Source organism: Grampus griseus (assembly GCF_964374135.1).
Source record: "Grampus griseus genome assembly, chromosome: 17".
Classification (NCBI taxonomy): Eukaryota; Metazoa; Chordata; class Mammalia; order Artiodactyla; family Delphinidae; genus Grampus; species Grampus griseus.
Genome location: NC_139011.1, coordinates 36,179,805 through 36,203,254, shown reverse-complemented (window position 1 = coordinate 36,203,254; position 23,450 = coordinate 36,179,805). Strand labels below are relative to the sequence as shown.

General features: G+C 40.5%; 1 protein-coding gene across 1 annotated transcript in view; it reads left to right on the top strand.

Moving 5' to 3' along the window:
- Positions 1 to 22,423, top strand: part of SPAG1 (sperm associated antigen 1) — a 98,946-nt gene extending 76,523 nt beyond the window's left edge. Inside the window, exons 13-18 of the mRNA XM_082674824.1 lie at positions 8,365 to 8,531; positions 12,217 to 12,346; positions 14,242 to 14,368; positions 19,369 to 19,533; positions 20,839 to 21,210; positions 21,317 to 22,423. Of these exons, the coding sequence (XP_082530950.1) occupies positions 8,365 to 8,531; positions 12,217 to 12,346; positions 14,242 to 14,368; positions 19,369 to 19,533; positions 20,839 to 21,210; positions 21,317 to 21,448 (1,093 nt within the window). The 3' untranslated portion in view covers positions 21,449 to 22,423. The remainder of the gene's footprint in view (positions 1 to 8,364; positions 8,532 to 12,216; positions 12,347 to 14,241; positions 14,369 to 19,368; positions 19,534 to 20,838; positions 21,211 to 21,316) is intronic.
- The last annotated feature ends 1,027 nt before the right edge of the window (positions 22,424 to 23,450 follow it).

The following is a 23,450-nucleotide window of genomic DNA, read 5'->3' as shown; positions in this document are numbered from 1 at the left end:
ATCTGAGTGGGACCAGATGGAACCGTGGGCATTCACGGCTTGGTCTCCATCCTGTAAAATCAGGCGTGTCACTGAGAGCTCTCCAAGCCTTTTCTCCTGCTGCACAGCTGCCTTGCTGCACGTCATCTGCTGCCTCCTCATATGTGTCTGAAGGCTCTTCTTCCCCCTTTTTGTCTGGTTAATTCCTTCTTGTCCCGAAGAAGAGGACTTTCCCTGATCCACCATCTCCCCAGCACACGTGCCCTTCAGGCTCCTTTCCTACCACCTATGCCTTCTTTCCATATTGTTTGTAAATTCTCTGCCTTCTCTTTTTGTAAAGTTCTTTTTCTCTTATTCTTCTAGGAGTTCCTGGAGGTCGGGGTTGTGTTTTATCTGTCTCTGTAGTTGCGGTACTTTGTACAGTAGGCATCCTCAGTAAAATTGTGTGGAATGAATGCATTCTCCAACAGACAGAGCGTGGCTCACCCATGCTGTGGAATTCTGCTCTTAATTTGCCCATCCTCTGTGTGGGAGTCTCCGAGATGGTTGGGGAAAGTAGGATCTTTTCCCAGGGTTAGGGGTTCTCATGAAACAAAGAAGCATCTGACAGAGAGACAGGGGGCCTGTTGAGGAGGTGTTTTAGGAAATCTGGTTCATAATGATAGGCTGAATGGTCTGAAGGGAGGAATTTATGTCTGAAAGACTGGGCATTCACATTTCTGAACCTTCTGCATTATACTTTGTTAAAATATTGAAGTAAAATTCACGTAACAGCTAAATTAACTATTTTAAGGTGTACAGTTTAGCGGCCTTAAGTACACTCACAGTGTTGTGCAGCCACCACCTTTAACTAGTTCCAAAATATTTCATCCCCAAAGGGAAACTCTGTCCCCCTTAAGCAGCCACTCCTCATTCTCCCTTTCCAAGCACCTGATCTGCTGTCTCTGTGGATTTACCCTTTCTGGATAGTTCATATAAATAGAATCATACAATATGTACCTTTGGTGTCTGGCTTATTTCACTTAGCATAATGTTTTCAAGGTTGGTCCGCGGTGTGGCATGTGTGTTGACGTTATTTCTTTTTATGACTGAATAATATTCTGTTGCATGGATGTATCACATTGTGTTTATCCATTCATCCGTTGATGGACCTTTCCGCTGTTTGCACCGATTGGCTGTTGTGAATAGTGCTGCTCTGAACATTCACGTGCAAGGTTTTGTTTGCATACGTGTTTTCAGTTCCTTTTGGCGTACACCTAGGCATGGAATTGCTGGGTCATATGGTAATTCTGTTTAGCTTTTTGAGGATTGTATTGTAATCTTTATATGTACTCAAGAAGGTTCTTTTACACAAATTGACGTTTAAGACTCATTCATTTTTTTTAATTGAATGGCTCTTGCTGATACATCATTTTAAAGATGAGGAGGCTTTGTCTGGTTTTGCCATATATATCTTCTATAAAATATCCATTTAGAAAATTTCACTATACCTTTTCATGAATCTCATATTTATGCTTGCTTTGCCACCAAAGCCACAGCAGCTTTTTTTTTTTCTTAAATTTAAACATCTGTGCCTATTTTGTATGTGTCTTCCATTAACCATATCCCTCCCCAGGAATCTTACGTGTTACATTTCCCTGCATATACTTATTTATTCCCAGGCAACACATCATCTCTTTTCAGCTGCTTCTTCCTTACCTCTCTGCTGGTAATACAAGTTTTGCTTGAAAATTCTTTTTTTCTAAAATTTTCTTTCTTTTTCTTCTGCTATTGTGGGTGGTTATACATTAATTTTTTCAAATTTATTTTTTACACTAAAATATATGAGATGTGGTTATCATAGCCAAAGATCACTATTGAAATTTCAGTTTATGAAATTGCAGGGAAAGTGTATGTATTACATTTGCCTCTATATAGATATAAAATTTTTTTCACAGAAAAAGTACTACTGAGCTAACTAATTGGAATGCATTCTACTAATTACCAGTAACTTTATCAGTCTTGGGGACCACCTTTTTTAAATTATTTATTTATTTTTAACATCTTTATTGGAGTACAATTGCTTTACAATGGTGTGTTAGTTTCTGCTTTATAACAAAGTGAATCAGCTATACATATACATATATCCCCATATCTCCTCCCTCTTGAGTCTCCCACCCTCCCTATCCCACCTCTCTAGGTGGTCACAAAGCACCGAGCTGATCTCCTTGTGCTATACAGCTGCTTCCCACTAGCTAGCTGTTTTACATATGGTAGTGTATATATATCCGTGCCACTCTCTCACTTCATCCCAGCTTACCCTTCTCCCTCCCCGTGTCCTCAAGTCCATTCTCTACTTCTGCATCTTTATTCCTGTCCTGCCCCCAGGTTCTTCAGAAGCTTTTCTTTTTTTTTTTTTTTAATTTAGATTCCATATATGTGTGTTAGCATATGGTATTTGTTTTCCTCTTTCTGACTTACTTCACTCTGTATGACAGACTCTAGGTCCATCTACCTCACTACAAATAATTCAATTTTGTTTCTTTTTATGGCTGAGTAATATTCCATTGTATATATGGAATATTTTATCCACATCATCTTTATCCATTCATCTGTCAGTGGACACTTACGTTGTTTCCGTGTCGTGGCTATTGTAAATAGAGCTGCAGTGAACATTGGGGTACATGACTCTTTTTGAATTATGGTTTTCTCAGGATATATGCCCAGTAGTGGGATTGCTGTGTCATATGGCAGTTCTATTTTTAGTTTTTTGAGGAACCTCCGTACTGTTCTCCATAGTGGCTGTATCAATTTACATTCCCACCAACAGTGCAAGAGGGTTCCCTTTTCTCCACACCCTCTCCAGCATTTGTTGTTTGTAGATTTTTTGATGATGGCCATTCTGACTGGTGTGAGGTGATACCTCATTGTAGTTTTGATTTGCATTTCTCTAATGATTAGTGATGTTGAGCATCCTTTCATGTGTTTGTTGGCAATCTGTATATCTTCTTTGGAGAAATGTCTGTTTTTTTTAATTTTTATTTTTATTTCCAGTTCTCTAGGAGGTGGGTCAAAAAGGATCTTGCTGTGATTTATGTCATAGGACTGTTCTGCCTGTGTTTTCCTCTAAGAGTTTTATAGTGCCTGCCTGGCCTTACATTTAGGTCTTTAATCCATTTTGAGTTTATTTTTGTGTATGGTGTTAGGGAGTATTCTAATTTCATTCTTTTACATGTAGCTGTCCAGTTTTCCCAGAACCACTTATTAAAGAGGCTGTCTTTTCTCCATTGTATATTCTTGCCTCCTTTATCAAAAATAAGGTGACATAGGTGCGTGGGTTTATCTCTGGGTTTTCTATCCTGTTCCATTGATCTGTATTTCTGTTTTTGTGCCAGTACCATGCTCTCTTTGATTACTGTAGCTTGGTAGTATAGTCTGAAGTCAGGGAGCCTGATTCCTCCAGCTCCATTTTTCTTTCTTAAGATTCCTTTGGCTATTCGGGGTCTTTTGTGTTTCCATACGAATTGTGCAATTTTTTGTCCTAGTGCTGTGAAAAATAACATTGGTAGTTTGATAGGGATTGCATTGAATCTGTAGATTGCTTTGGGTAGTATAGTCATTTTCACAATGTTGATTCTTCCAATCCAAGAACATAGTATATCTCTCCATCTGTTTGTATCATTAATTTCTTTCATCAGTGTCTAATAGTCTTCTGCATACAAGTCTTTTGTCTCCTTAGGTAGGTTTATTCCTAGGTATTTTATTCTTTTTGTTGCAGTGGTAAATAGGAGTGTTTCCTTAATTTCTCTTTCAGATTTTTCATCATTAGTGTATAGCAATGCCAGAGATTTCTGTGCATTAATTTTGTATCCTGCTACTTTACCAAATTCATTGATTAGCTCTAGTAGTTTTCTGGTAGCATCTTTAGGATTCTCTATGTATAGTAGCATGTCATCTGCAAACAGTGACAGCTTTACTTCTTTTCTGGTTTGGATTCCTTTTATTTCTTGTTCTTCTCTGATTGCTGTGGCTAAAACTTCCAAAACTATGTTGAATAACAGTGGTGAGAGTGGGCAACGTTGTCTTCTTCCTGATCTTAGTGGAAATAGTTTCAGTTTTTCACTACTGAGGATGATGTTGGCTGTGGATTTGTCATATATGGCCTTTATTATGCTGAGGTAAGTTCCATCTGTGCCTACTTCCCAGAGCGTTTTTATCATAAATGGGTGTTGAATTTTGTTGAAAGCTTTTTCTGCATCTATTGAGATGATCATATGGTTTTTATTCATTTTGTTAATATGGTTTATCACATTGTTTGATTTGTGTATATTGAAGAATCCTTGCATTCCTGGGATAAACCCCACTTGATCATGGTGTATGATACTTTTTTGTTGTTTGTTTGTTTGTTTGTTTTTTTGCTGTACGCGGGCCTCTCACTGTTGTGGCCTCTCCCGTTGCAGAGCACAGGCTCCAGACGCGCAGGCTCAGTGGCCATGGCTCACGGGCCTAGCCGCTCCGCGGCATGAGGGATCTTCCCGGACCAGGGCAAGAACCCGTGTCCCCTGCATTGGCAGGTGGACTCTCAACCACTGCGCCGCCAGGGAAACCCAAGTGTATGATACTTTTAATGTGCTGTTGGATTCTGTTTGCTTATATTTTGTTGAGGATTTTTGCATCTGTGTTCATCAGTGATATTGGCCTGTAGTTTTCTTTCTTTGTGACATCTTTGTCTGGTTTTGGTATCAGGGTGATGGTGAACTGGTAGAATGAGTTTGGGAGTGTTCCTCCCTCTGCTATATTTTGGAAGAGTTTGAGAAGGCTAGGTGTTAGCTCTCCTATAAATATTTGATAGAATTCGCCTGTGAAGCCATCTGATCCTGGGCTTTTGTTTGTTGGAAGATTTTTGATCACAGTCTCAGTTTCAGTGCATGTGATTGGTCTGTTTATATCTTCTGTTTCTTTCTGGTTTAGTCTCAGAGGGTTGTGCTTCTCTAAGAATTTGTCCATTTCTTCCAGGTTGTTCATTTTATTGGCATATAGTTGCTTGTAGTGATCTCTCATGATCTTTTGTATTTCTGCGGTGTCAGTTGTTACTTCTCCTTTTTCACTTCTAATTCTATTGACTTGAGCCTTCTCCCTTTTTTTCTTGATGAGTCTGACTAATGGTTTAACAATTTTGCTTATCATCTCAAAGAACCAGCTTTTAGTTTTATTGATCTTTGCCATTGTTTCCTTCATTTCTTTTTCATTTATTTCTGATCTGATATTTATGATTTCTTTCCTTCTGCTAACTTTGTGGGGGTTTTTGTTCTTCTTTCTCTAATTGCTTTAGGTGTAAGATTAGGTTGTTGGAGATGTTTCTTGTTTCTTGAGGTAGGATTGTATTGCTATGAACTTCCCTCTTAGAACTGATTTTGCTGCATCCCATAGGTTCTGGGTCATCGTGCTTTCATTGTCATTTGTTTCTAGGTATTTTTTGATTTCCACTTTGATTTCTTCAGTGATCTCTTGGTTATTAAGTAGTATACTGTTTAGCCTCCATGTGTTTGTATTCTTTACAGATTTTTTCCTGTAATTAATATCTAGTCTCATAGTATTGTGGTCAGAAAAGACACTTCGTGCAATTTCAATTTTCTTAAATTTACCAAGCCTTGATTTGTGACCCAAGATATGATCTATCCTGGAGAATGTTCCATGAGCACTTGAGAAGAAAGTGTATTCTGTTGTTTTGGGATGGAATGTCCTATAAATATCAATTAAGTCCATCTTGTTTAATGTATCATTTAAAGCTGTGTTTCCTTATTTATTTTCATTTTGGATGATCTGTCCATTGGTGAAAGTGGGGTGTTAAAGTCCCCTACTATGATTGTGTTACTGTTGATTTCCCCTTTTATGGCTGTTAGCATTTGCCTTATGTATTGAGGTGCTCCTATGTTGGGTGCATAAATATTTACAATTGTTATATCTTCTTCTTGGATTGAGCCCTTGATCATTATGTAGTGTCCTTCTTTGTCTCTTGTAACAGTCTTTATTTTAAAGTCTATTTTGTCTGAGATGAGAATTGCTGCTCCAGTTTTCTTTGGATTTCCACTTGCATGGAATATCTTTTTCCATCCCCTTTCAGTCTGCATGTGCCCCTAGGTCTGAAATGGGTCTCTTGTAGACAGCATATATATGGATCTGTTTTGGTATCCATTCAGCCAGTCTGTGTCTTTTGGTTGGAGCATTTCATCCATTTACATTTAAGGTAGTTATCAATATGTATGTTTCTATTACCCATTGTTTTCGGTTTGTTATTGTACGTCTTTTCCTTTCCTTGTGTTGCCTGCCTAGAGAAGTTCCTTTAGTATTTGTTGTAAAGGTCATTTGGTGGTGCTAAATTCTCTCAGGTTTTGCTTGTCTGTAAAGGTTTTAATTTCTCTGTCGAATCTGAATGAGATCCTTGCTGGGTAGAGTAATCTTGGTTGTAGGTTTTTCCCTTTCATCACTTTAGATATGTCCTGCCACTCCTTTCTGGCTTGCAGAGTTTCTGCTGAAAGATCAGCTGTTAACCTTATGGGGAGTCCCTTGTATGTTATTTGTTGTTTTTCCCTTGTTGCTTTTAATATTTTTCTTTGTATTTAATTTTTGATAGTTTGATTAATGTGTGTCTTGGCATGTTTCTCCTTGGATTTATCCTGTATGGGACTCTGTGTGCTTCCTGGACTTGATTAACTATTTCCTTTCCCATATTAGGGACGTTTTCAACTATAATCTCTTCAAATATTTTCCCAGTCCCCTTCTTTTTCTTTTCCTCTTCTGGGACCCCTATAATTCAAATGTTTGTGCATTTAATGTTGTCCCAGAGGTCTCTGAGACTGTCCTCAATTCTTTTCATTCTTTTTTCTTTATTCTGCTCTGCGGTGGTTATTTCCATCAATTTATTTTCCAGGTCACTTATCTGTTCTTCTGCCTCAGTTATTCTGCTATTGATTCCTTCTAGAGAATTTTTATTTCATTTATTGTGTTGTTCATCATTGTTTGTTTGCTCTTTAGTTCTTCTAGGTCCTTGTTAAACGTTTCTTGTATTTTCTCCATTCTATTTCCAAGATTTTGGATCATCTTTACTCTCATTACTCTGAATTCCTTTTCAGATAGACTGCCTATTTCCTCTTCATTTGTTTGGTCTGGTGGGTTTTTACCTTGCTCCTTCATCTGCTGTGTGTTTCTCTGTCTTCTCATTTTGCTTAACTTACTGTGTTTGGGGTCTCCTTTTTGCAGGCTGCAGGTTCGTAGTTCCCGTTGTTTTTGGTGTCTGCCCCCAGTGGCTAAGGTTGGCTCAGTGGGTTGTGTAGGCTTCCCTGTGGAGGTGACTAGTGCCTGTGTTCTGGTGGATGAGGCTGGATCTTGTCTTTCTGGTGGGTAGGAACCACCTTTTTTTTGAAACCAGATTTTTCCCATTGTTTTAAAATCTAAGTATGATATTTTGTAAGTTTAAGTTTAAGTTTAAGAGAAAGTGATAATCAGGGATGTTATCTCAATATTATGATAGCCATTAGCAAATGTCATTAATACAAGGGCCCTCGTAGTAGACTGCAATATCCTATTCTTTCATCTTTATGCATATGAAAACAAAAAGAGTGAATAATTTTAGAGATGTAAAAAAACACAAGGTAAAGAGTATCTTAACCACAGGTAAATGTTTCCAGAAGAAGCACTATTCCATGTAACTGCTGCTCCTCATCGCTTTTAACAGCCAGTGTTATATACCTGTGTTTCGTATACACTTTGGGCATAGAAATTCCAAAGTAATTCTGATTATTCTCAAGAGTAGTACGTTATCAATTTCGTAATTATATGAAATGTTATGCAGGGGATATTTCTTCTAGGCCTCCTAACTTTCAGTTTTATACTTCACTTTTTTAAAAATTAAAATTTTATTGCATATATATTAAAAATTTTTTAAACTAATTAGAAATGTCTTAATTTTTTCTTGTGATGCAAAAAGGATCTAAAGTTACATAGTTTGGGGCAATTTTTTTTTTTTTTTTTTGTGGTGCGCAGGCCTCTCACTGTCGTGGCCTCTCCCGTTGCAGAGCACAGGCTCCGGACGTGCAGGCTCAGCAGCCATGGCTCACGGGCCCAGCCGCTTCGCGGCATGTGGGATCCTCCCGGACCGGGGCACAAATCCGTGTCCCCTGCATCGGCAGGCAGACTCCCAACCACTGCGCCACCAGGGAAGCCCTGGGGCAATTTTTAAGAGTCCTTTTTAAGACTGTTTATGTGGATAGCAAATGGCTTGATTGTATGCTTTCTACAGGGGAGTACAGAAATGCATCGCATTTGTACATTTTACTCTTGATATGACCTCCAGTAATGTAGAAAGCAAATTGCATGATCAACAGAGGAATCTGATTTTCTTTTTAGGATAACAAAAATCCTAATGGCCCTGGATGGACCAAGCTGGCGGGAGAAGCTGTCGCCCATTCCTGCTGTGCCCACTTCCGCACAGTTGCGAGCTTGGCGGCCTGTGGCAGAGACGCTGCCAGACCAAGTGGGAGGTTCCTGCAGCCATCACCAACCGGGCATCACAGGTAGGGGAAGCCTACACTTATTTCTTTTGACGGTTATCGGGAGCTGTGCATGTATTTTCACAGTAAAGCAGAAGGATAAGTGCCTGAACTCAGGCGTCTGCTATGGGTTTAAGTTAAGACCCTGTTCTCCCTCTTTCTAACTGCAGTCTTAGGAAGTTGCCACATACCTCCAGTGTTTGTATATGAAAGGGGGAAATATGAGGTAACTGTCTCATGGAGTTATTCTCAGGAATAAATGGAGAGTTGCATATGAAATACTTAGCACATGTGCTGACTGTGTAAGCTTATAGTAGCCTCTTAATAAACGTTAAGTCAGCATTATTATTAAAAATAAGAAAAAAGAATTGAGTAGCATATAGTTCTCTACACACCATGTATGTGGCAAGGCTAGTTTAATGAGATTGATGTTTTTGAAATAATCAAGCAAAATAAAGCCCTACGAATCACCCTGGCTACTGTGATGAGATTCAGTTATAGAAAGCCAAGGAAGGAAGAGATAGGGGCATTAAGAAACTACCATAATAATCCAGTCAAGAGATAAGGGTGGCTTGAATAAAGAGGGTAGTAGAAGAGGTAGTGAGAATTATTAGATTCTAGTTACAATTTAAAGGTAAAGCTGACTAGTTGGATGTGGGAGAAGAGCTACAAATAATTTCAGGGTTTCTGTCTTGAGAAAGTAGAAGGATGGAAGTGCCATTTATTAGATGGGAAAACCGCAGAAAAATTAGATTTGGAACAATCAAGAGCTCAATTGTGGACACATCAAGTTCAGAAAACCTACTAGACATTCAAAAGAACTTAGAGTTTGAGAGGGGAGGAGGTTGTATTGACATATAAACTTGGAAGCAGGCAGGTTATAAATGATATTTCAAGTTATGAGGTTAGATGAGATCACCAAGGTTTTACAAAGTATAATTGAGAGATCTAAAGATTAAGTCTTAGGGAATGCCATCATTTATTATAAGAACTTCTATGTACTTCCATATGAATTTTATAAATCTCACCATGCAGAAATTCTAGAATGTCAAAGATGCAAGGCTTTAATTTAAAACATTGTTTGGTTGTTTACATTTAAGGTTGCGGATAGGGCTATATAACATCTGACTTTGGTTTTACAAAGCAGAGAGGGAGTAGGAACAAAAATTGTTACTCTGTAGTAGCACCTTTCTCCCATCCTGTGGAGTGTTTTGGGGAACATGCCCAGGAAGATCTCTATTAAGTAACAACAAGAAAGTATACATTTTTTTCAGGCTGTGCCACCATGCCAAGGGAAGGGACCAGAGCCTCACAAATCATGAAACGACTGACAGAAGTTGGGGTCACATGGATCCTTGTAATTTAATCCTAATTTTCTTATAAAATAAACTATAGGTTTAAAAAAAAAAAAAAGCCCTACAACATATATCTAGCAGTACCTCCTTCTGCCTTGTATCGTAGTTGTTCACATCCATACATACATCCTCACAGTGCTTATCTCAGAACTTTGTGCAGAGTGTTTAATGTGGCTTCACGCTTGCCTTCTGCTTGAAAGCTGGCTGAGGCTCCATTTCTCCTGCCTGCTTAGCAACCCCATGTGTGTCTGTGTCGAGCTTCATCTTGCAGACGTGCTGAGCCATGATGTCCCAATGGCTCACCCTTTTCATTGCCTAGAAGGAAGATGCCGGGAACTTCTGCCAAGGCTTTTAGATGGTTCAGCAGTCCTGGGGAAAACATGGAGATCTCTAGCTTCTAGAATCCATTATGAATGGGGCCTGGCACAAAGCGTTTACTCAGTAAAGGGTAGCTATTCATTACTAATAACTTGCATATACTAACCATACTATAGATATGTGATAGTGAATCATAAGCACAAGAATAATCAGCTCTTTCTGTTCATATTTGTGTACTAATTATTAGTGAGACTGGATACCAAAGGCTTAAAAACAATGTAGGAAGAAAAGCTTGAGGAAAGTTTTTCAGCAACTTGGAAGAAAAAAAATCCTCTGTAATATTCTGTTTTAGAGCTTAGATGTACCAAGATTTATGGGGACTGTCATTTGGCCACATAGTGTGAGTTCTTTTGAAACATGAACCATTAGGCAGAAATATTCTGTAATTTGAAATAAAGGATGAAAAGTTAATATGTCATGCCATTTGTGCAGAGGGACAAATAAGATTATTTTTTACATTCCAAGTTTATACTATAAATTCAGTACATCTATCAAGATTTTTAGATCACAGAATTTAAAGGCATATTTTAAAATTGTTATGCAATTTTATTTTATATCAAGATACTCCATAGAGTAAAGTTATTACATAGATTTAAAACTTTAAATTTTAACATTTTATGTATGTTAGAAAACTTTGGTTGCAAGTAACAGAATATCTGTTGACTTATAACTGTAAGGAATAGTTTTGGCTCAAGTAACTGAAAGGGCCCAGACAGGCTCTAAAATCAGGCACAACTTGTCAGGGCTCAGGCTCTGGCCAGAAATAATAGAAATGTAGCGGTTTTAGACTTCATGTCTGCACATATCAATGTCCAAAAGGAGAGAGGCACCATTGCTTTTGGTGGCATTAATTTAAGAATGAGGAGATATGTTGCCCCAAAGACCCAGCTTTTTTAGCCTGTTATTCTGTTGGCTGAGCTCTGTTGGTATTTATTCTAATGGGTCATGTGCCCATTGCTGAACCCCTCCCTGTAATGAAGAAATGCCATGCCATGAGTTCCCGATCAGTGGGGTCAGCTTCCCCTGGACACATGGGCTGAGTAGGAGAGGAGTGATAGCTGAATGAATGTTGAGGTACCCTTAGGAAGAAGGAAATGGATCCTGAGTGAGGAGTCAGCCATGCTCACTGCAAGATAATAGGCAATAGTAATAGTTGGGACTCTGATCGCAGATAACAGAAAACCCAACCATTAATGTCTTAAGCAAAAGAGGTTGTTTATTGGCACCCCTTGTGGAAAAGGCCACAAGTAGGATAGCTGCAGGGATGACTGGATTCGGCACTCAGAGGTTATTCGTTAGCTGTCTGTCTTGGCCTCTCTCTTGCTCTGTTGGCCCCATTCTCAGACAGATTCTCCCCTTGCATCGCACGATGGCAAAATAGCTCCTCCTTTTATCCTCATGTTCTACGGCAAAGAGCAAGAATTACCTTACCAGAAGCTGCCACTAAAATCTTATTGTAGCTCATTGGCTCTCATAGGTCCATTCCTGACCAATTAGATTATTGTGGCCAAGGGAACATAGTGTGCTGGTTAGTAAAACAAAGATTACTCCGAAAGGTAGGGCTAGGGTGGGATTTGCTTTACTTAAACCTTAGAAGCAGAGAGTGGAGGAGGTGTGATTCCAAGGAAACTCGGACTGTTGGAAGGTGTCTAATTCAGGCTTTAATGGGTTTGTTTGTTCACTTTTCATGAAATAGTTACTACACCAAACACTAGATATTTCTATCTCCAGCAGAGAAAAGAAGGCGTGCCAATATGGATAGAAGGATAGAATCACTTGTATTTTATTTTCTAATTTGAAAAAATAGTGTCATAATTGTATAATCATTTTTACTTATAGCCAATTTATCTTTTTAATTTGTATACAACGTTTTGTTCCATTTAGACTTCAGCTCTGTATGGTTTGTGGTCACTTAACTTACAGTTTTGTAAAGGTGCTTATATGAATACTTGCTCTTTTTTGTGTGTGTCCCATAGATGAAGAAATGTTTAAAACCCTTAAAGAAGAAGGAAATCAATGTGTAAAGGACAAAAACTATAAAGATGCCCTTAGTAAATACAGTGAATGCTTAAAAATTAACAAGGAATGTGCCATTTATACAAACAGGCAAGTTCTTTGTAACTTTCTATATTTCTTATGTTCATAGTTTTGATGAAAAAATTATAGATAAATTACTTGCCAAAGTTTATTCCCATGATTCTGAGACTCTATATAGCAAATTGTTTTAAATGAGTGTTTTTTAAAGAGGTGGGGCTATCGGAGAGATTGAAAACATGATGTGTCTCGGAGCTGGGAGGTCTGACGTGGACTGCGTTAGGTTCCCGCGTGGCCATGGCTGCCCTGGCTGGTGCTGCTTTGATTCTCCGTGGTGTGTGGCCTCGCCGCGGCTCGTGAGGAGGCCTCAGCGCGGTCCTCCAGAGTGGGAGCAGGAATCAGCTGCTTTCAAACTAGTGTCTTAAGGGCCCCTTTTCTCTTGAAGTGCTAAGGGAAGGGCCCAGCATCTTCTAATGTGTAGTAGGAATGGGCAGATTTTTCCAGAATGCTGCTCAGGTGCCATGTTTAACACATGGTAAGAAAGATAGTTAACCTAGAATATGGTGATTTGGGGATTTTTAGGGTGTAGATGGAGTCTGCAGTGACAAGGAAGAATAAGGTATGGTTCCTAAAGAATAGGGGCTCAGCATGGGTTCTCCTAGCCATTTCAGAAAAAGCTTTTAAACTTAATCTCTCACTGCTTTGTTTTTGTACATGTTTTCCTCTTTTGGCAGCCTTTTTTGTGAAAGATTCTGTCACTGAACCCAACAGGTACTTTTCTGCCCTTCTCCTGTTCAGCCTCGGTGGCCTTGGGCATCACTGGCCACTCAGTTTTTCCTGGAGACCACCTCTCCTCTTGGCTGCGGTGCAGACAGCTCACTTGCCTGGCTCTCCCCTTCTCACTTTTCTTTTTTCTTTCCCTGGTGTTCTCGGGCTTCTAAAGGCATAGATCCCTTGTCTGCTCTAATGTTCTCTGGGCCATTTAATCCTCTCCCCAGCTCCATTTACCACCTTCCAATTATGTCCCCCAAATCTTTGTCTCTGAGCCCCGGACCTGAGCACCTCCCTCCCTTGTGCACTCATGGTGGGTTATCATCCCTGACCCACGCCTCCCTCTCCAGTCTGTCAGCAGCTCAGATGTCCTACCTTCTAAATTCCTCTTGGGCGTGAGCCTTTCTGTCCACCCTCACCGTCAGCCCCTCCTCTGGCTGACACCGGCTCTCCCTGGACGTCTGCAGTGCCCTCCCAGGTATCCCCGCACAGTCATGTTCCCTCTGATTCTCCATGCTGCAGCTGGAGCGATCTTCCTAAAACATGGTGAACAGATCAGCCTCTGCTTACAAACCCATTACTGGACTACCATTAACCTTGGGATAAAGCTCAGCCTCCTGCCGGGACCTTTCTGATCTGGCCTCCCACTCTTCCCAGCCTCATCACCACCATAGCGCTCTTTTCTTAGTCCATCAAGAGCACCGTGTTCTCTGTCACCGTAGGACTTTGCACGTGCTGTGCCCTCCCTACATATTAAATCTCAGCCCAGTGCCTTCGCACTGGATAATTCTCAATTTGTACTCTGGGCTTCAACTTAAACGTCACTTCTTCTGGGAAGTCTTCCCTGACTATTCCTCCCCTTGCTTCAGCTCCACCAAATGTGATGAGAGTCTCAGCTGTGTGCTACCAGAGCATCCTCTACAGATTTTATTGTGTTTGCTTCTTTTGACTGTCTCTTCCCCTAGACTGCAGCCTCCTTGAGGGCCGGGACTGTTTTGATTGCGGTTGTATCCCCAGGGCCCTAATTTCAAGTATTGCAAGAAAATGCCATAATTGGAGGAAAATGTTAGGTTTCAATTGCAGCAGCTGTGGTATAGAAACGGACTTATTTATCTATTTTCTGATTTCTGTTAGTTGTCCAAGTTTATAGATATGTTGTTTTTACTTCCATAATGCTGAGTTCCATTACATACCAGAGCCCTCTGTTACTTGAAGCTGGGCCAGTTTGAAGAGGCAAAGCAGGACTGTGACCAGGCGCTTCAGATAGATCTCGGGAATGTGAAGGCATGCTATAGACGAGCTCTTGCTTACAAAGGACTCAAGGTGAGGAAATCTTCGTTTTAATATATAAATGTCAGCTCTGAACAGATCATGTGGTTTTCATGAACATAAATTGTGGGCTCAAGGAATGGCAGTGACATTATCCTGGGATTTAATCCCAGTTCTGTACTCAGCAGTCCCAAAACCTTGGAAGGTGCCTCAGATTTCCCCGGACTATAATGTGGAGCTAGATAATTTCTAAGATTCCTTCCAGCTCAAAAACGATGATTTATTTCCTGATTTTCTAAGGAGTGTTGTTAGTTATAATAGGTCCACTTTAAAGGACAGGAAGGTTTGTTTGAATTACTGAAGGCCATCATCACCGCCACTGGATTCCTCTAGCAGGGGACTGGGGTTGTCTGTAGGGTGGGAGGGAGGTATCAGACGGAGAATGTGTTCACCCCATGGACGTTGGTAGAGACATGGCAGAGGCTGGGAAGTTTGTTGTGATTTGGGCTGTAAACTGGCCGGTGGTCAGTGTGAGGCTATAGGATGGCATTCTTCTCTAAGAAAACCACACCATTATTTTCAAGGAAAGTATTGTATAATTACATTTTTCTTTATGATGATTCTTCTGTGTGGAAAACTTGAGTGAATGTTCACATTTGTAGAAAATAACATGACAAGGAAAAATCAGAACATACTGGGAAATGGCATTTCCTGAAATGGTATTTTTAAAGAATCAAGTTGATTAAGGTTTAATACAATGAAATTCACACATTGTCAGTGTACAGGTCATTGACTTTTTTTTTCCTCTTTAAAGTTTTTTTTAACTGAGATATAATTGACATTTTATATCAGTATCAGGTGTACAACATAGTGATTTGGTATTTGTATATACTGTGAAATGATCACAATATGTGTAGTTCACCACACATAGTTACAAATTTTTTGTGTGTGACGAGAACTTTTAAGATTTATTCTCTTAGAGACTCTCCAATATACAATACACGATTACTATCTCGAATCACCATGCTGTTTACATCTCCATGACTTATTTTATAACTGGAATTTTGTACCTTTTGAGGGTCTTCAACCTTTCCCACCCATCCTCCACACCCCAACTCCCACCTTGCCTCTGGAAACCACCATTCTGTTCTTGATGTTTCTGTGAGTTCAGGTGGTGGGTTTTTTTGTTGGTGGTGGGTTTTTTTGGGTTTTTTGGATTCCACATGTAAGTGAGATCATAAGGTAATTGTCTTTCTCTGTATGACTAATTTTACTTAGCATGATGCCTTCAAAGTCCATCATGTTGTCACAAATGGCGGAACTTCCTTCTTTTTTATGGCTAAATAATATTCCATTGTGTAGATATACCACATTTACTTTCTCTCCATTCACTGTTGGACACTTAGGTTGCTATTGTAAATAATGCTGCAGTGAGCATGGGAGTATCTTTTCAAGTTAGTGTTTTCGTTTTCTTTGGATAAGTACAGGTTTCTGTCTCAGGTGGCTGAGCAGTACAGTGTGATACGGGAGGGTGTACAGCAGGAGGGAGAGATTGAGGGAGGAGTGTTGACCTTATTGAGTTTGAGAGAGTTCCTGTAATTCCCTGCCCATCACTGACAGGGAAATATCTAAAAATATATTCCATAAAACCTAGGTTTTGTTGAGAGAGGGTGGTCATGTTTTTGTGTCCTGTATCAAATGAGTACGACCTGTGTGCACTGAGTGCTCAGGCTTTTCTAGGTCCTAGATCCCCTCAGGCTGCAGTGGAGCCACACCTCTACCCCTGACCAGGGGGGCCATGCAGCTGCCCTCCCTTTCCTCCCCTCCCCCGCCCTTCTAAGTTTGTTATATAGCACACAGATGAACAGGCAAGTGAAGAGGTGTGTAGGACGAGGTCCAGAAATGTCTTGAGCGCAGGAGCTTCTGTCCCCATGGAACTGGGCTGCGTCACCCTCCCAGCATGTGGATGCCCCACTCACCAGCCCAGCAGCTCCACAGCTGCACTGTGTCCTGTATTCACAGTGTGTTCACTGTATTCCCAGGGCCCAGGCGACCTGACCAGTCCCCTCCCCTTTCTTTTGTTAGCAACATACTCATTTGTAAACCTCATGTAAAGATTTCCTAGGTGGTGTGTGGCACCATGAATTAAAAGAGGCTTCTTGAAAATTTACTCAACTGTTTTTGAACTTGATGGATTTGGGTCCGTGAGGTACTCATGATCTGCATGACTCATGAGTTTATATCCAGACCCTTAGAACAGGTTTATCCCATACTGGCTGCCTGACTCTTTGAACTTGTTTACTTGATTCAAAGTCAGAAGTTGTACCTAATGAAAGACCGGAATTTTATACTTGCTTGGAATGAATTCTAGAAATTGTATTATGATGCAGAAAGATAATCCCAATTTTTAGTAATGCTATCCCACTGGAGTATGAGGCTGGCATCTTTCCTGGTTTGACTTCTTATAACTTGATCTGTATACCCTGTAGTTTATGTGCCAAGTGAATTTAATTTCAGGATCTTCAAAGGCTACCACTGCTTATAAAACGCATCAGAACTCACACCTGGATTGGCTTCCTCTGTGTGACTGGTGAGGAAGTGGCACAGAGGCTCACAGGGAGCTGGGGCCCTGCCTGTGCTTTCTCAGATATTTTGTTCGTTTTCTAGCTTGCTTTATTTTTATTTTTTCTGTGTGCCAGGTTTGAAAAATATAGGGCTTTCCTTAATGTTCTTCATAAGAAAAGATAATTGAACATTTTGCTTTTACTTACAATTTATATCTTCTGTCGAGTGCCACTCACGTGCTAGGCCTTGGGAGCATAGAGGTGGTAAGACATAGTGCCTGCCTTAGGGAATTCACAGCCAACCGGGGATGCTATCAGGCCAAAAGTATCAAAAACAGTAATATCGTCTGAAATAATTGCTGTTATTGGAGTTTAAGCACATTTATTAATAGTAAATGTTATCACTAACACGTGATTATACTTTACCTTTTTTTTTTTTTTGAGGCCTGATAAGGTCATTAGCAACTTTTAACGTCCTCGTTTTTGCTGGAGCCGCACTTTTCTCTCTGTGTGAGCTCTGCTCTGCCCCCCACTCTGCATGGCTGGCTTCCCTTCAGGTCCTTTGTTCTCTGACACCCGTGTCAAAGGAGACTCTTTCCCCTCGTTAGCATCCGTCTCCATCCTTGCTTCTCTTAATTGCATAAATGACAGTGCACGCTTACTTTATTTATTCATTTGTTCACTTGTTTTCTTACTGTTTCCCCTCATAAGACGTAAGCTTCCACGAGGGCCAGGGCCCCGGCTGTCCTTTCCCTCATGGTGTCCTAGCCCCGGCCCACGGAGGGGCCGGATCTGGTCTGATGCTGTGTTGACCCGGCACCCCGGCCCCTCCTCTGCCACCGCCTCCCTGCTCCATGGCCATCCCCGTGCCTCCTGCTGTCGGGCCCTCTCTTCACACTTGCCTGCCTCTGTTTAACATTTATCAAAGTGTATTTCTTGCTTTCTTAGGTTTCTTCCAACCAGACAGATTGGTCTTTAGGCACAGTTGTTCCTTGAATGGATGAAAAAATAGTCATGTCAACTCCTTGCCGGTGGCCTTCTATTTCCAAGGCTGCAGCTCACAAATCTCCATTTTCAGGCCTCTCACTTGAGCTCCACAACTGTCTTATCATTCACCTTCTGCTCATTGCTGCTTGCATCATCTCAAAGATTATCTTTCTATGCCTCAGTTTCCTCATCTTTAAATGGGGACAGTAACAGTATTTATAGGGCTATTGTGGGACTAAAATAAGAATACTTGCAAAATGTTGAGACGGGTAAGAGTTAGCTATTATTACTCCCTCAGCTTGCCCCGCTGCCCCCCCTTCTTGCCTTTCAGTATGATTCCGTGCCTGGAACACCTAGGATGGAAATACAGTGTCATTTGCCTTTTGTAGCAGGTTTTCCAACTGTGCTGTTGTGGCAAAGTGCTATGTGGAGATTGTTGTTAATAGCGCTGATGTACTACAGTTTGTAAATAATTTACCTTTTTAAAAAATACGTTAGAGCAGGTTTAAGGTTATCCCTTTTAAACACATCACTCTTGCTCTAGTATGTTGCTGGGTGGAGTGGGAAGGGCCGCGGCATTACAGCTCGTCCCCCAGGAGTGTCACGTAACCACCAGCTTATTTTACCTGTGCTTCAGCGTCCAGTGCATGCTGTTATTATATGTCGTGAGTACTTGAGAGGTGACACGTCATTGGAATTCCTGGCCTCCTCACAGAATTAATTTTGGCTTAATCAAAACACGGGTCTAGTCTGTAGTTCTAGAATGTGGCTTGTCACAGCAGACTGTGATTCTGCGGTGTCCGTCTCTGCCAGCAGGTTCTGTGCAGTGTCTGGTTAAGCGTAGATCCCTTCTCCTTCCCCTCAACCTCTCCAGTGTATTGCCTGACTCTTTATGGAGGAATAATGGTTGACTCTAGGCTGTTTGAGCAGTAGGCAACCAGAAGGGTGTTACAGAACAGGGCATCATGGTAACAGCTAACACTGGCCCAGCTCTTTCTAAGGCTAAGCCACTCCCATGTTATTTTATTAATGAGCTGATTACTCGGCACAACCTCGTGAAAACTAGAGTAGAATCTCTTTTCATCCTTACTTTCAAGATGAGAGAACTGAAGCTCAGAAAGCTGAAGTGGGATCTTGCTCAAGCTTTCATTACTAGTAGGTGCTGATGTGAGTCTGTTCGCTCTTTCATCTATTCATTCAGCAGACCACAAATGCCTGTGTGTGCCAGGGACTATGAAAGCTGTGGTGGTACAGAACTTAATTTGCCTTCTAACCCCAGATTCCGTGCTCACTCTTCTGTAGAGGATGGCCACTGTGTTGTGGGCTACAATATTTTAGCCCAAGACTTATCTCATAGGCCTAACTTTACTACTGTGGTACTAATGGAACCCACTACACACACTCTTGTGTACTCATCTCACCAATTTCACTCCCACCTGGGCTCATCTGTGCCCCTTCTCCTTTTATGTATGAAAATTATTTTCTCTGCCTTCCTGCTTTCAGAATTATCAGAAAAGTTTAAACGATCTCCATAAAGTTCTCCTACTAGACCCAAATATTATTGAGGCAAAAATGGAACTGGAGGAGGTAACCAGAACCCTGAATGTTCAGGAGAATGCAGCATTATTCAACAAAGAAAAGGAGAGAAGGAAAATTGAGATTGAAGAGGTATGTGTATTTGATTATCTCTGAAAGTACTCTTTTGGAGATCCTATACTCATATGGGATTCTGAGGTCATATTCCTATGACTTTAAAAATTTTCATGTTTTTATTCTGATGATCAATGAAGACATTTTAACAAATTAATGACAAGATTTTTCTTTTGTTGTGACAATTAGCCATTGCATTTCCCAGCTTGGGTCCAAGGACCCTTGGGTGTCTGCATTCTTCCTTTCTGTGCTCCCCTCCCCTGGTACCACCTGGCCTGTGGTTTTATTGCTTCCACTCCAGGTTGCCCTGCCAGCCTGTGGCCGCTGAGCTTTGCTTCCTGGTCGACCCAGGGAACCCTACAGGACTGATTCAATTTCAGTGGTCCTGCACGCCACACCCCATAGAGGGTTCGTGATTGATTTAGACTTTTTTAGTAAACTTGTAAACAAGACCGGCCTCATTAGGGGTCCTGGACTACCCTAGAATCAGACCTACCTTTGTGATTTCAGACAACTCAATGCGTTGTGCTGTAGCCTTTTGTTTTGCCTTTAGTGAAGAATGTCAGCTCTTGGATTCCTGTGTATTCATGAATACTATATCAGCTACCTATCATCTTACATTTCTACTAAGAGTTAGAGGCTAATATGTGAAAGAAGCTAGGGAGTTTTTTCCCTCTAAGGAGGGAAGGAAAAAGCTGTTTTAAGAGAAGTGAAAAATGTAAGTTGACTTCTCTATCAAATGTAACGAAACAAGTAAATGTAAAATTTATCATGAAGAAGAGATATAAAGCTGTTACAGGTCTTCTTCCATGCAGCAGCTTTTACTTGTGGAAAATTATAAAATTTCACTGTCATATTCTCAGTGTCAAAATTTTTTTTAAACTTTAAAAATGAATGCTTTTATGAATGGATACTTTAAAAGTTCTCTTCCTAAAAAAAAAGATTTTATGATTATTACAAGTTATATATTTTTCACTTAGAACGACTAAACTACAGTCCACTTGTGTTTTTCAGTTCCTTCCCGTTTTTTTTTTTTTTTTTTTTTTTTTTTTTGCAGTACGTGGGCCTCTCACTGTTGTGGCCTCTCCTGCTGCGGAGCACAGGCTCCGGACGTGCAGGCTCAGTGGCCATGGTTCACAGGCCTAGCTGCTCCGCGGCATGTGGGATCCTCCCGGACCGGGGCACGAACCCGTGTCCCCTGCATCGGCAGGTGGAGTCTCAACCACTGCGCCACCAGGGAAGCCCCCTTCCCGTTTTAATGAAGGTAACTTGGGGTGTGTGCAGTGGCCGTTGTGTCACAGTGTAATCTGTCTCCCCCTGAAGGTGAATGAAGGCCAGAAAGAGGAGCCTGAAAGGACCTCGGAGGACGTCTCCACTGACTCCCATGCTTCTGAGACGGGGGACACAAGCAACGGGCCACGAGAATTCTATGAGAAACTACCAATCCCCAAACCTAACAATGCCTACGAATTTGGCCAGGTTATAAACGCAGTCAGTACTAGGAAAGATAAAGAAGCCTGTGCACACCTGTTAGCCATCACTGAACCGAAAGACTTGCCAGTGTTGTTGAGCAACAAACTTGAAGGGGATACATTCCTGCTCCTCATCCAGTCTCTGAAAAATAATCTTATTGATAAAGATCCTTCTTTGGTATATCAGCATCTTTTATATCTGAGTAAAGCAGAAAGGTTTAAAGTAAGTGTCAAACTATGTTATTCATGGAGATTGATTTTTTTAGGGTTTTTATAACAACTTTAAAATGCCAGTTTGTATGCTAATATAATTTTTCTCCTTCTTTCAGATGATGTTGACACTGATTAGCAAGGGCCAAAAGGAGCAGATTAAACAGCTCTTTGATGACCTCTCAGACACACCAAACAAACATTTTACTTTAGAAGACGTGCAGGCCCTCAAAAGGCAGTATGAGCTTTAAATAAAGATTATTGTTAGATTTCTTCCATGCATATATGTGTCCCAGTAATGCTAATGAGATGGTATTGTAATAGAGTTGCATGGATAAAACCTGGCTTAGAAAAGATCCCTTGGTCTGGACTATAAACTATTTTACTTATTTTTATACATAGAACACATATATTCTACAATCTGCTTTTTATTAGTTGTAAATATTTTCTTATGTACCAGAGCTAACATCTTTATATTTAATAATAAGTATATCTGGAACTCGTTAAGATGCATTTTAATTTATATTATACATTTTCTTTTAATAACTGACTTGTTAAAATTTTGAGTTAAATTACACTTCTTTGGGTATGAAGGAGTCCTGTTAAGTTTGATAGAAATGTATTTCTTTACAGTTCATTTTTAAAAGTGAAAATCATTAAGTGATTATTACATCACTTTTATTTCCTGCTAAGATATATATAAATCCCATTTTATACTACTTGTGGATTACAGGCCTCTAAGATGAAATGTAACACTTAAGTCTATAATATGAAATGATTATTAAATAAATTGTGATTATTAATTTAGAGCTATAAGAGGAACTTATTTTTTTCTAATATGGAAGCATTACCTAATAATTAAGAACAAAAATTGCCTGAAATTCTACTACTTTTTACTAGATTTTTAAAGGCAAGTTTCCCTTATGTGTTGCTTATATAAGCAATAACGAAACAACCACAATATAAAAGCAACTAAGCCTGCATTTCTATTTGAATTGTCACTCCCACACTTCCCCCAAACATTTTAAATGACTTCTCCCTCTTTTTTTCTTTTTTTCCCCCCTCCTTTAAGCATAATCATATTTATTCCCTTCCTGCAAAAGGGAAAGTGAAGAACTCTTTATATTGAGGGCTCCCTTGTTAACTGGGTCAGAGTAAAGGTGTTTCTTACGATAAAACCTTCAGGTCTCTATCAGTGTGCTGTCATTTATTCCTGTAGTCTTTAGTCAGGTTTCTTCTTCTGAAGCATTTTCTTGCTCTTTAGAAGAGCAGACGAAAGATGACTATCACATTCATTATTACCATATCCATTATTATCTAATATTTAATAATTAAAGAATATTTAAAGTATTGTGGGTAAATGGTTTCAAACTGTGCCATTTTTTAAAAAAACTATTCTTTCCTAAGCTCATAAATGAAAATCTGCTGTGATGGGTATTTAACTCTAGTCTTCAAGCAAATGAACAAAACAGTCTTCTCCTTTTGAATGATACTAAGTTTCTGTGCAAGTACATGATGGAGTGTGTTAGTAACTTTACAGTAGAAACATAAAAAGGAAACGTTCTCTTTTGTTGACAGTTACATACCCAGTACTAGCTGCATGGGGCAGCCTCTCCCGTGGAGGAGGTGGTAAGCAGTGAGCAAGTGCCGGGCTGTCCCAACTGTTGGGTTCACACCTGGAGAAACTTGTTTCTCCCCAGCCGGAGTCCTGAGGGAGGACCTCCATGACTGAAGGAAGGGAAGAGAAAGTGAAGGAAGCAGATAAGAACATCAAGGGCATTAAAGGAGCACAGTTCCTGCAGACAGCTTCAGGACTTCAGCAGGAAGTCTGCCCACAAGCCTCTGGGAGTACCCTACTTAGGGATCTCCCCACTGGGTCCGTGGGCATCCCCAACACCCCAAGTGCTAAACCCACACCTCCTGCCATTCTGTGACCAGATCCTTCTGCATGCTCCTGAGTGCTGCAGCAGTGAGAGCAGGCGCAGTAGTTGGAGTATTCTCAGAAGGATGGACCAGGGTCTGTGGGTAAGGGAGAAATTGCAACTGGAGCTATAACACCACCTTCTGGAAGACAAAAGAGAGGTTTCCAGCAGCCGGTCTGATGAATTCTAAGAATAAGGAGAAACATAAAAGGTTAAGGATTCTGCCACAAGGCAGAACAAGAAGAGTGGAGCGGGTCTACCCATTCAGAAACTGAGGAAACCCCTCATATAGCAACACCAATGATTAGTATCCCAACTGAAGGCAACCAGT